We start from the raw sequence: 14,421 nt of genomic DNA, 5'->3' as shown, positions 1-14,421 counted from the left end.
AGGCTGGCATCTTATTATAGCCTTCCCCAGTTGGGTGCACTCCAGAGAGGTTGGATTTCAATTCTTACAATTCTTTATTAGACTGACCCGGTTTTCCTTTGCTCCATGCATATGAGAAATCTTATTTTTAATAGAAGTTTACACTTCTTTTAACCATAAGAATGGTTGTATTAGGAAAGCAACTATCTTGAATGATAGAAGAATTTGAAACCAGTGTTGCCTCCTGTTGTGGAGAATAAGCACAGTAAATAACAATGTCAGCCCTGTAGATTTAAATGTGATTTTCTGTACCCAAATCAACTCATTTTTTTTTAATTGTGTGTTCATATATGTATACACAATACATTTGTTTAAAGAGTTGCTCTTTAAAAATATTTTGTGTTGTAGAAAATGTTGTGAAATTACATGAACAAACCAAGGTGGTAAAGAGGAAGAGAGTCCTTCTCAAACTCTGTTTCTACTTATGTGACAAATTCTCATGTGCTTACATATTTAGAACTCAAATACAATAACTACTGTGAAGCATACATTCAAATTTGTACAGCCATGTTGTTTAATTCTGTAGCATGCAGAGGTAGTATCAATTTCTGCTCTCCTGGGGGTTCATCAAAACACATAATTTGACCATGCCTAAGCTTTTGCATGCAACTGTACTGTATGTAAGGTTTCCAATCTATTGGGATATGTGCTCTGCCACCAAAAAAATATCTGGCATGTTTTGGATATTGTTTCCTATATTTGTTTCTGCACAGACGTAGACCAGAAAGTGACATGGACCTCTTGGATTTTTGAGTACAGTAATGGGAAGCATTAATGTTGAATGAGTCTGTTGAAAGGTTTGTTATTACTTGATAAGCACATTTTCTTGTCATGTTCAGTCAAGTTGATTTAGCTTTTCCATCTATGAAGTTTCATTTTTTTAAATGAAAATTTTTTGAAAGGAAGAGGCCATTATTTTAAGTGTTGCTATGTAGTGTAATAACAGGTTCCTTTTTGAAGCCCATCACTAGATACATGTGTTAATATAACATGATTGATTTACAAAATAGGCCTTTTAAACAACATGAAACTGTGTACACCATTTAGCTTCTTCTTAGCTATCTTCTGTCCTTACAAGTAAATGCGTGATTTAAAGGTAAATTGCTAGAGCAGAATTAGTTACTGCTCATGGGAACATACCCACTAAGTTATAATCATAAAAGGTTATTGTTACAGTCAAAAAACAACATACATCTGGTCACCACCAAAAAGGATATAAGTGCTGGTAAAGTGCAGAAGAGGGCAACCAAAATAATCAGGGGGACTGAATACCTTCCCTATAAGAAAAGTCTAGAATATCTGAAAATCTTTAGTTTGGATAAAAGGCAACAGAATTTGGGGTAAGGACAGGATTGAGGCATAATAAAATCATGTATGGTACAGTGACAGTGGACAGATATTTTCTTTCCCTTGCAAAATAGTAGGACCAACCAAGGATCTTCTGATTTTGACTAGAAGGCAACCAAGAACAAGCAAAAGAAAGTACTTCTTCAATCAACATGTATTGAATCTATGGATTCATTACTACAAGCAGCAATGGCCACTATCATGTACAGTTTAAGAACGAGTTCCATTCCCAAGATCTGTCCTTAAGTTGATTTTATATGTAAGCTGGAACAGTATTATTGTATAATACTGTATAAGTAATATTGTATAATGAACTCAAACCCTTGTGTATTTAATTTGAATTTTGCTACAATAGGCTCCCTTCTTAACTATGGGTTGCCTGTAACTGGGTGTACTTAACCTGGGAACTACCTGTATTGTTTTAAAAAAGGATAAGATAAATTCACCTGGGTCAGATCATCAATGGCAATTTGTTTTGAAGACTCAATATTATCTCTGGGTTGGGGGCAGAATATTTCCAAATACCAGTTGTAGGAGAAACTAAAATGGGAGATGGGAAGGCCACCATCTCCTGTTTGCAAGCATGATGGGAGGCGCCTTGTTGGCCACCATGAGAAACAAAATGATTGGCCTTGGTCAGGAGCATCAATAGAGTTTTCTGGGCCCAAAGGCAAACATCTCAACGGGAGCCTTCATCTCACTATTAGTCATCTAAATTCGCTGCTGGATGTTAGGTGTTGGTGGGATGTTTTGGGGTGTCTATGGGTTTATTGCCAGCATAGGAGGGAAGGAGTTGTGAACTGAATCTGAATCTGTAGCTTTTTAACTAACATTAAATATAAAATGGTGTTAATGTAAACATTGAAAAGAATACTAAAATGCATCCCTTTAATTGGTTTAAAATCTACAAATGCTGCAAAAATCTCTCATGTTAGGAAGAATACTTTTTAGCAAAATTGTGCAGAATTAACCCTTGCTCCAGAGGTATCAAACTTTGCCAACATTGCTTGCTTTTCCACTATTTTTTCACTAGGTAGCAATTAACTTCCAATACAGATGTCAGGGATAAAACCTATTATATTTAACAGACTGGTCTATAATTTGCTGAATCAGCTCTCCTTTTGTAAAATGAAATCATAATTGCACAGTTCCAACCTTTCAAAATATTTGTCTCAGATGGTTTACGCAAGTAAAAAGAGTCGCTTGAATGGGTGTCCACCCATTTATATTTGTTATTAGCAATTCAAGTGAGACAAGAATCTCCAGTAACTTTTCCTGCTTTCAGTTGTTTTACAAGCTTATTTTAGAAACTACAAATATATACCAACTAAGTAGTTCACCCAAATGTGGCACTGGTTGAGATATGCATTTGGAGCCTATTGCAAGAGGAGGAGGAGGAGGAGGAGGAGGAGTGCCAGTCTTTTGGGTGTCCCCCCCCCGATGAAAGCTTGGGGGGGGAATAAATACAGACATTGTGGCAAAGAGGTCCATTTACTTTCCCTATACATCTAGCAGTTGGTTATAAGCCTTTTTCCCCCTTTATTCATTTTTGATTGAATGAAAGGATGGCTTTATGATTAAGCCTTTGAGGTCTTTTAACATAATCACTGAACAGAAAATTTCACAAAATTTGCAGCTTTATAAGCTACTATTCAGCCTATGCAAAGGAATTTGTACCAACAGGGCATCTGTCATCTTCTTTTAAAGATGTTACTAACTCAAGTCATTTTAACTGAGAACAATGTCAGGATTGGCTGAAAAGAATTTGATTTGTTAAGAAAAACATAGCTCTTGACTAAAGCCTCATTTTCAATGGAGAAACTGAACCCAAGAATGGAGCACAGTGATAGCATCGTGCAAATTGATGGGATTCTAATATATTTATGAGAGCCAGTTTGGTCTAGTGGTTAAGACATCAAGCTAGAAAGCAGGAGACCGTGAATTCTAGTCCCACCTTAGGCACAAAGCCAGCAGGGTGACATTGGGCCAATCACTCTCCCTCAGCCCTAGGAAGCAGGCAAGGGCAAACCACTCCTGAAAAAAACTTGCCAAGAAAACTGCAGGGACTAGTTCAGGCAGTCGCCAGGAGTCAACACTGATTTGAAGGCAAAGATGATAGATAGATAGATAGATAGATAGATAGATAGATAGATAGATAGATAGATAGATAGATAGATAGATAGATCAGGGCTGTGAAGTGCTCTGAAGAACGAAGCACTGGTCTCCATGTCAGAAAAACTGCTGTGTCTGTTTCCCAGCCAGGGGCTGCATTCACTCAGCCACACATCATGACATACCTCTTCCTAGTCAAATCTGCAGCATTGCATTGCCAATGAAATGCTCATAATTAAGCATCTATAGTATGTGATTTTTTTTCTACGTTAAATGCTATGACAAAATCAAATACAAACTGCTTCAACAGTGTTTGAACTACAGCTATTTAATGGATAGTCACATGAAATGAGCACTTAATAAAATGCCATATTACAAGAAATTAAATTGCACAATTAAAATCTTGTGAATTTAAAGAATCTGTTAACCTGTGAAATTATTATATACCCAACACATGCCAAAATAAAGGTGTTTTTTTTTTTAGCCAAGCCATAAACATTCTTATCCATCCATAAAAAATCAACAAATATTTTAATTGTAATCTTAGGGTTGCATCTCTACAAACTTCCATGCTGGCTTGATATCAGCATTTATTCATTAAAAAACTAACAGTGTGCTACTAGAAATGTTTTTCTTATAAAAATATATTTTAAAGTAATCCATTCAGTATGTGAATTCTATAGATTATTATTTATCAATTCTTGGGTATTAATAAATATAATACTATTAGAAATGTAGAAGCTGCTGCAGATTATCCTTCACAGTAGACATAACTGTCCATAAAAAAACTTTAAGAAACATAGTAACTTACAACTTAATCCTATGAATCTGAAGCAGTGTGAATAGATTTCATGATCTGAGATTATAGTGCAGTGTGTGTGTATTCCGAAGAAACCATGAACGCTCTGTCATTTTTATGAGCTATTTTGCAAAACATACTATCCAAGGATTTGCAGGTCACTAGTTATGAATATCTGCAGTGTCACAGGATTGTTCATTTTAATGAATTCAAAGATATTCAACAATCCAGTATTCCTACCTACACTAAGAACTCATGAACATACAGTACTCCATATGTGTCTTTTAATTCTGTCCCCATACACTAATTTTCCTTGGCTCTAGCAGCATTTTTTAACTCTCATTTTTTCTAAGTTGCAGAAAATTGAGTGCTTCTGCTTCATACTGTTATATACAATTACCTTTGTATACTACTGCTACATTGGGATGTTAATATTTTGAGGATAAAGTGTAAGGCATAACTACTTGTATACACCTATCAACTTCCAGCTGAAAGGAACATTTACACTAAATCATAATCTTAAAGCATTTCAGTCATTTGAAAAATGATGCCTAGATTTACAGATAAAATCGTTGTAATTAACTACCAGATCAATTTGTGATTTATTGTGGTTTTAGTACAGAGAATCTATGTGCCTGCTTACTTAACAAATAGTTAGGCATTGTTATATGGGAAATTAAATTCTTACTGAACTGATTTACAAAGAATATATTACAATTTTGAAATTAAAGCAAAGGAACAAGTTATAACTTGATTTTAATGTATCTATTTCTATGGTACTTACAATCATACAAAAATGCTAGAAACATTTTTAAGTTTCCTTAATAAAAATTCCACTGCTAGAAATAAATTAGTTTGTAGTATTCTCCTTGGCATTTTAAAAACAATACAAAACATTGTATAAAACACTATTTATAAGAGCCATTATAATATATCTGGGTAATGTGTGACCAATACTTAATGCAGTGCATTGTCTACAAGTGTGTGCTATGGGCCAGGTAGTTCCTGATTCAACTGTTGCTTCACTAACACTGGAACGTTCCTGTGCCATTTTTGTACACATAGAAGATACAATGTGGTCTCTACAGGTCCAGGTGGGTTATAAAGCATACACTTAGCCACATGTGCAGACAGAAAAAACAGACTACAGTCTTAGCAATAATGTGTACCTACAAAGCAATGGGAGGTACTTTCTGCCTTCTAGAAGAAACCTGGAAAATCCTCAAATCCTCAGAAACCTGGCCAGAATGTGCAAATCTATCTGGGAAAACTGACAAGTATGCCTTAACAGATAAAGTATTCTGGGAAAAGTGGGCATGCAGCAAAATCCCTAACTGAGTTTATTAAATTCTTCAGTGAAATGAGAATGGAATCATAGAAAGGACTCAGTGGAATAGTATGCTTATGCCCCAAGAGCATAAAAGGCCTGGATCCATATGATCAGAGTAAGTCAATCTAGTGTTTCCTTCCTTTTCCCTTGGTGCCTGTAGCATATTAAATATAGAAAACAAACTATAGTACAGCTTTCAGGAATGAAAGAAATATACACATGCATACATGTGGCACTGCTTGAATTTACACACTCCTTTTTAGGAATAGTGTTCTTTAAAAAATTGTGAAATGATTGTTCTTAAATTATCATCTACTTGGAGGCAAGAATGTAATATTCTTATTGTCAGAATGCTCAAAATGGGTTATTATTTTTTTCCACAACAAAAAAACTTCATAAAATGCTTCTATATAGGCAGTTATACTGGAAACAATAACAGTAAAATATTTTTCAATCATCTTTTGCTTTACAGGAACTAGAAAACCATACTGGGACTCTTTTACTATATTAGATTCCTCAGTGAGGGGAAAACTTAAATAATTTTCTGACAAGATTTTTTTTTCCAGAAATTTGATGCAGAGGAGGTACATTTTTAATTCCAAAATAGAATGTCCTTTTTACAAGCCCTTTGTTTTTACAAAATATAAAATTCCTAAAAAGCTCATAAATAACTTACTAAAATCTTTAAAAGAAATAGCTAAAAAAAATGAGCAATGAATGCAGAATCTCTGTTTCAAGCTCCTGGAATCCTAGATACATTATAAGCAACAAATATTTCAAATTAGTACATGTTCCTCTAAAAAACCTGAAATAGTATAGAATCAGACCCAACAACACAACCAAAATACATCTTGGGTAAATGCATATGCTTACAATATGTTTCACATGCTTTTAAAAGGTACAGTAGTTATTCATTAGCAAGTGCAACATTTAAGCTTGATATCGACTTTGAATTTTAAGATTCTTGAAGCATAGCTTTCAATAATTCATAAAGACAATTTTTTAGTTTACATTATTATACAATGACATTTCCGAGAATGAATGTAGTTCCTGTACTCTGCAAGCTGTCTCAGGTACATACTAGAAGGCCATCTATGCATCTCTATGAAATTGCGTTCCTCCACTGAAGAAAAAAAAGCAAAGCATTGTATATCTTTTTAATGCTAGAAGACTGCTTATCCAGCCTAGTAAGTCTGAAAGTCTAACATTTTTTCTTTATAAGCCAGAAATCTGTGTGGTTTACCTTATCAAAGTATGACCGACACTTCCTTGGTCCCACAAGATGACAACATTTAATTGAGGGGACCTGGGGTGCGCCCACTCTGCCTGAAGATATTGGACAGGTAGAAGCAATTGGAGACAGATGGACCTGCAAATAACCAGGCCCTATGCCATGAAGGATTTTATAGGTAATGACCAGCACCTTGATTTGCACTCAAAAGCCAGCTGGTAACCAATGCAGCTCATGTAGCAGCTATGACACATGGGTATGAGAGTTGGGTGGCATAAATATTTAGTAAATCATCATCATCATCATCATCATCCAATATTGCTTGTGCCACTGCATTTTGAACCAGCTGTAGCTTCCAGATAGTCTTCAAGGGCCGCCCCATGTAGAATGCATTGCAACAGTCCAATCATGAGATGACTAGGACAAGAGTGACCACTGTTTTAGGCCTGTATTTCCTTAATCCCTCAAAGCCATTTGCCCCCTTTATAAGCTTTTTGGAGTTTCCCCTGCAACCTTTGACAGTTTTGGAAAGGTTTGTAAATCTTAAGTATCCAAGAAATTGCTTCATGCAATATTTGCTGAGTAAGCCTCAGTTCTTAAGGGTTAGGACCTAAGTAAATGTAGAACGACAGATTCCACTTGATTTAAAATTGGTGGCAAGACAAAAACCTACCCTCTTGCTGAAAGAATATCAATTTATACACCTATTTGATATAGAAAACTATACAATTTGTCCCAAAATATTAAGTTATTTAGGAAACAATTCTGAGAGGAGTTCCAGTTTCTATATCTGGAAAATATTTTCAGAAAACAAACTATTTGTTTGGAAAATTTCTATGGGGTTCTTCAATTCCGAGAATATCTTTACAGAAAATGCAATTACCAATTAATAAAGGAGGATTTGGCTTTCTGAATCTGGAGCTATATCATCATGGTTACCTATTGTAAAGTATTAAACACTGAAAGCCAACAACTGGTGTTAATTTTCTGATTTGGGTAACTTTGGAATATACATATATAGCACCTTTGGTTGGATGGACAGTATCAGGATCTAAATATACTAAAACTCTAATATCTTTGGAAACAACTTCATCAGTTAGAAAGCTATGAAATGTAATGTCTAATAAAAAAAAAGATTTGACCCTTTTTCCCATGCCAAATTGACTTTATGGGGAAACCCAACTTTAAAAATTGGGAAAAGGTGGTGATATGGAAAAATTGGATGGAAGTGGGGATATTTACTTTGGACCAACTGATGGATGATGAAGATGAGTTTTTAACACACTCTGTGCTAAGAGATAAATAGCATCTATCAGATGTAACCCAAAGGCAATATTTACAGCTACAACATTTGTTAACAACATTGTTTGGACCAGCAGAATTTTCAGCTTCTGAGACACCTGAGATATTAGAACAACTTGTTAAACCCTTTAAAACTAAAAAAACTATTAGTTTTTATAGATATTGATTATCAATAAATCAATTTGATAGGCAGATGTTAAGAAATGAGTGGAATAAAGAATCAGAGGTTCCTCTATTATCTAGACAATAGGAGAGTGTTTTAACTTCTATAACAAGAATATCAATGGACCTCAAATTATGTCTTATACAACAGAAGATAATATTTAGAATTTATTAGACTCCATTACATTTGTATAGAAAAGGATTGTCAAAAGCATCATTGCTGGAGATGTAATAAGGATAATGCTTCTTTAAAACATATGTTTCTACAATGTCCTATACTTACCAAGTTTTGGGAGAAAGCAGTGGACTATATAAATATGATTCTGTGACAAAAGCTAAAATTTTCATAGGATAATATTCTTTTGAACTATATACCTAGTACATGGAACTTGACAACCGGACAACATAAATGGATTCTCGGCACCCTTACTATGGCCAAAAGACTGATATTGCAGCATTGGAGAGATAAATATGTGGCCCCATATATTCAATGGATTGATTGCACTTGCTACTTACGAGCGGATTGCCTATAGACATAGACTTTGCATGCATAAGTATAATGAACTCTGGGACTCACTTATAAAAAATACAGTAGGTTAAAAGCAAACATGATAATCATATAAATCTATTAGAAATATATATGTACTTGAATAATATTTATACTAGATAAGCATATACAGAATTGTAATTATTTACTGTTATAATGACATATTGTTTTTTTTCTTTGTTATATTTCTTTCACTTTTTTGTTAAAGCACTTTATGTATTTTTTTCTTCTTCTCTTTTTGGCAACGTATGTATCTCCATTATTATTATTTTTGTGGTTTCTTCTTTTTTTCTTTTTTGTTATTTATTTTTTATTGCTTTTTAATTAATAACAAAAAAGTTTTTTAAAAATTAAAAAAGTTATTTAGGAAACAAGTTGTTAATTACCTGAAAGATCTTCAAACTCAGGTTTCTGACTGAAGATTAAGTAATTAGAAGCAATAAAATGAAGCAGCCAATTTGAAAGGCAATCAGAGTTATGAAACTGTAAAAAAAGATTTAAAAGAAAAACAGAGGAGCATTGGTACTATAGCAAAGAGTTTGAATCAAATACAGTAACTAGAGCTCCTTAATTTGCAGAAAGATAAGTGTCCATATATACTTCTAAAGTACATCATAAGTAACTTGATTCCTGAAGTATGTATCATGGGTAAAAAAACATATATCAAATATGTTAGATGTTAGCGTTTTCAGCATAATGGATAACCATCCTACGTCTACATGTGCTACGTTTTGTGACCATAATAAGAATCTGGAGAAACAGGTTTGTATTTTTAAAGTTGCCTGAAATTGGTGAAAAGTCTATACCCACTCCTCGTTTAGTGACCGAGTTCCATTCCAACAACCAGGTTGTTAAGAAAAATGGTTGCTAAGTGAATTAAACATGACTGAGAAAGAGAGAGAGAGATGCGGCAAAGATCACTAGTTGCTGCTGTCTCAATTCAGATAAAAATTCTCTCGTACAGTTATGCCAGCATTACTCTCACTCCAGCACACACTGTCATTATTCATTATTATTATGTACTAGTATACTTTGTTGATTAGTCAATTGACCATATCAAAGCATAGGCATCAGCCAGAGTAAGATACATTAAAATGGAATAAAGTGAGGTACAGTATAAGATAAAATAGAATACAGTGAGATAAAATAGATAAATGTAGTAAGGTAAGATAGAGTAAGGACAAAAAGTAGGGTAAAATAGTATAAGATTAAATAGAGTGCATAGATATATAATAAAGTGAATATTAAAATTTGAAAACAGTATGTGTTTAGGTAAATTCATCACCTTTGCATGCAACCCCGATGTTGTTCTCTGTTGGACAGCCCTGACTATAAATTTGACTGTTCTAGTGACTACATAATTGTTTGTGCCCTGACGGAAATAAGATAATCTTTTGTTAGAGTAAATGCACTCATTGGTCAGAAAATGATTTTTTTATTACTATTTATTACTGTTGGAGTACCACCAAACAAGGAGTAGGTATAGTACTGTGCAAAAGTTTTAGGCAGGTGTGAAAAAATGCTGTAAAGTAAAAATGCTTTCAAAAATATATATTGTAATTGTTTATGTTTATCAATTTACAAAATGCAAAGTGAGCAAACAGAAGAGAAATACAAATCAAATCAATATTTGGTGTGACCACCCTTTGCCTTCAAAACAGCATCAATTCTTCTAGGTACACTTGCACACAGGTTTTGAAGGAACTCAGCAGGTAGGTTGTTCCAAACATCTTGGAAAACTAACCACAGATCTCCTGTGGATGTAGACTGCCTCAAATCCTTCTGTCTCTTCATGTAATCCCAGACAGACTCAATGATGTTGAGATCAGGGCTCTGTGCGGGCCAAACCATCACTTCCAGGACTCCTTGTTCTTCTTGACACTGAAGATAGTTCTTAATGACATTGGCTGTATGTTTGGGGTCATTGTCCTGCTGCAGAATAAATTTGGGGCCAATCCCTGATGGTATGGCACGATGGATAAGGATCTGCCTGTATTTCTCAGCATTGAGGACACCATTGATCCTGTCCAAATCTCCAACTCCATTTGCAGAAATGCAGCCCCAAACTTGCAAAGAACCTCCACCATGCTTCACTGTTGCCTGCAGACATGCATTCTTGTACCGCTCTCCAGCCCTTTGGTGAACACACTGCCTCCTGCTACCGCCAAATATTTCAAATTTTGACTCATCAGTCCAAAGCACCTGCTGCTATTTTTCTGCACCCCAGTTCCTATGTTTTCGTGCATAGTTCAGTTGCTTAGTCTTGTTTCCATGTTGGAGGTATGGCTTTTTGGCCACAATTCTTCCATAAAGACCACTTCTGGCCAGACTTCTCCAGACAGCAGATGGGTGTACCTGGGTCCCATAGGTTTCCACCAGTTCTGTGCTGATGGCACTGCTGGACATCTTCCGATGTCAAAGGGAAGTAAGCATGATGCGTCTTCCATCTGCTGCATTAAGTTTCCTTGGCCGACCACTGCGTCTACAGTCCTCAATGCTGCCCATTTCGTTGTGCTTCTTCAAAAGAGCTTGAAAAGCACATCTTGAAACCCCAGTCTGCTTCGAAATTTTTGCCTGGGAGAGACCTTGCTGATGCAGTAGAACTACCTTGTGTCTTGTTGCTGTGCTCAGTCTTGCCATGGTGCATGACCTGTGACATGAAACTGTCTTCCACTACCTCACCTTGGTAGCAAAGTTTGGCTGTTCCTCACCCAGCTTTAAGCCTCTCACACAGCTGTTTCTGTTTCAGTTAATGACTGTGTTTCAACCTACATATGAAATTGATGATCATTAGCACCTACTTGGTATAATTGGTTAATCATACACCTGACTCTAATCCTACAAAATACCTGACTTTGTGCAAGTGTACAAAGTGTGCAAGTGTAAGAATTGATGCTGGTTTGAAGCCAAAGGGTAGTCACACCAAATATTAATTTGATTTAGGTTTTTCTTCTGTTCGTTCACTGTGCATTTTGTAAATTGATAAATATAAACAATTACAATATATATTTTTTAAAGCATTCTTACTTTACAGCATTTTTTCACACCTGCCTAAAACTTTTGCACAGTACAGTATATCTGAGGACCAAATTATGTGTTGTATTAAATATATAGTGTGATGCTGCATGAATCTTCTTAAAACTATAAGTAGCAAATGCTAGGGAATTTTATGATGACTTGGATTATGGTGTGGGGATTAATCTTCTCCTACCCTCAATCCTAATGAAAACTACACATGAAAAAGGAGGTCTTGAAGTATTTAGTTCAGACCCAAATTTGAAAAGTAGATTGATTTACCTGAACACATTAAGAAGCTACCTGATTTAACTCATGGCCAAATATAAAACTTGATTTGGAAAACTAAAACCAAACAAAATCCATAAAATATTTTATAATGTTTTCTTTGTACATGATATAAAATGATGTAAAGCTGTATATATTTGGAAACACTTATACCAAATAATATGAAATGGTACAAAAAATGATCTCAACATAGTAAAACTTCAGTTTTCAGATGTTCATAAATGTTGAGTGGGTTGAACACTCCGGGAGTCACAGGAAACACTGAACCCAAGCCGCGGTTCAGAGCCTTCAAAAGGACACTAGATTCACATACACTTCCTCTTTTAATTGACAACAGAAACTACTTATCATCAATTTATTTGGAAAATAAAAACCTTCTGAAGGGCAAGTTGCTGCATACCGGGAGAATTTCCTTCTATCCTTGAAGAAAGAAGATTTAAGTAAGTTTAAAGATTAAAAAGAAAAAGTTTAACTTTGGGAAAACAGCAAAAGGGAGAATGTTGATTGTGGACAGTCAAGGGGCCAGATGGATTTGAAAGAATAGTTCTTATGGACTGTTTCAAATTTTATAAAAATACAGCTGAAGATTTTGGAATTAATTGTAAGAAAACTTACTGTGGGAAAGTTTTGACTTTGAAAATAAACAAAAGATAAGACTGGGCTTTGAAGGTTAACTAGAGAGAATCAGAGAACAATTAAAGGAGAAGACACCTACTAAGATAATGGAGGAAGATTATTTTACTTTTGATTATTTTACTTTGGAAGAAATAAAGTCTGTTTGGGAACAATGTACTCAGAACTTACTTGTAAAATTTTCTGATACTTTCAAAGTGGGTCTAATAGAGCTTATAGAATAAGAAAAGATTCTATTGGATAAAACTATTCTATTGGTTTATTATTGTGAGCCGCCCAGAGTCACCCATTGGGGGAGATGGGCAGCATACAAATTTGAAAATAAATAAAAAAATAAAATAAAAACAGAGGCTGAGGATTATTTGAATAGGGATCTTAAAATGGATTTTAAAGAATTGCCAGACTATAAAAGTTATATGGAAGATATGGAAAAAGATGTTGTGGACTTGAAAATGGAAATGTGTTTGACTACAAGAGTGATATTGAGGAAGAAATTACATTGGACCTACAAAGTATACTGTTTGATGTTTTAACAATTAAAGGGGACATTCAAGTTATAAATCAGAAAAGTAACTTTGAGAGTTATCTTATTTTAGATTCACAGAAGGGAAGTACTAAATCTCTGAAGTTGTTCCTGAAAACAGACAAGGATAAAATGATAGGAGATCAACCTGTGGGATTTTATCTGAAGGGGATTGAAGATCAAGCCTTTAAAAAGAAGGAGGAGTTTAAAGTGGACTTATTTGATCAGGTTTAAATTGTGTAAGTTATGATTTTGGGTTGTTATTACTGAAATCTTTTTTTTTTTTTAACCAGGATTGTAAGACAAGACTTTAAAGATTTTTTCATATGGGGATAAACTTTCTATGTCTTATTTGTTACAGAAAGTTATAGATTAGAATGTAAAAGGGACTTATTTGATTTAATTTAAAATATATACATTATTATTAGTAGTATTCTTTATGCTATGGGTATAAATCTTTTATGTTTTACTTATTAGAGAAAGTTATAAGTCAAAATGTAAAATGGACTTACTTAAGATTAAAACATATAGGTTATTATTACTGGTACTCTTAATGCTTTTGCTGAGTAAGATTGACTGATTTTTTTATAATTTGGCTATCATTAAGGGATGTGAAATGGGAAGAAGATGGTTTTTTTCTGTAATACTAGAGAAACTGTTAAGATTGCAAATGTTTATACTTGTTTGGAGGGGAGGGGGAGTCACTTTTTATATCTGTTTCTCTTTTTTCCTTTCTCTTTTTCTTTTTGGTTTATATATCTTTTTTAGTTCTGTATTACCTTTTATCTGTGTAAAACTTTAATAAAAATATTATTTAATAAATAAATAAATATTAGTATTGAGCAGTCTTTTCATAGATCACTTTGTTAATACTGAAAAAGGAAAACATCTTCAGCTAGTTCTTTCACCTCAGTTTATAGTTGCTCCTTTAACTGCAGTTTAATATAATAATGTAATATTTAGCAACCTGCAAGTGGTTATGTTTCATTCCATTACATAAAAGCAACCCTTACTTCCAAATAATATTGTGGAATGAGTCAGCCTTTGTTAGCTAGGGAAAAGATGTAGACAAGCAATATATCAACAGGGAATA

General features: G+C 34.3%; 1 protein-coding gene across 2 annotated transcripts in view; it reads right to left on the bottom strand.

Annotated features, from left to right (window-relative positions):
• Positions 1 to 3,815: 3,815 nt before the first annotated feature.
• The window catches only part of RHOBTB3 (Rho related BTB domain containing 3), an 87,356-nt gene continuing 76,750 nt past the window's right edge, over positions 3,816 to 14,421 (bottom strand). For both annotated transcript variants that reach the window (XM_088129910.1, XM_088129911.1), the window contains 2 exons: positions 9,256 to 9,352; positions 3,816 to 6,750 (listed from right to left, as the gene is read on the bottom strand). In XM_088129910.1, the coding sequence (XP_087986036.1) occupies positions 6,635 to 6,750; positions 9,256 to 9,352 (213 nt within the window). In that variant the 3' untranslated portion in view covers positions 3,816 to 6,634. The remainder of the gene's footprint in view (positions 6,751 to 9,255; positions 9,353 to 14,421) is intronic.

Source organism: Python bivittatus, unplaced genomic scaffold (genome assembly GCF_059951505.1).
Source record: "Python bivittatus isolate LINGU-HERP-01145 unplaced genomic scaffold, Pbiv_v1 ctg000850_np1212, whole genome shotgun sequence".
In the NCBI taxonomy this organism is placed as follows: Eukaryota; Metazoa; Chordata; class Lepidosauria; order Squamata; family Pythonidae; genus Python; species Python bivittatus.
The sequence above is the reverse complement of the archived record's forward strand: the minus strand, read 5'-3'. Positions and strand labels throughout refer to the sequence as shown.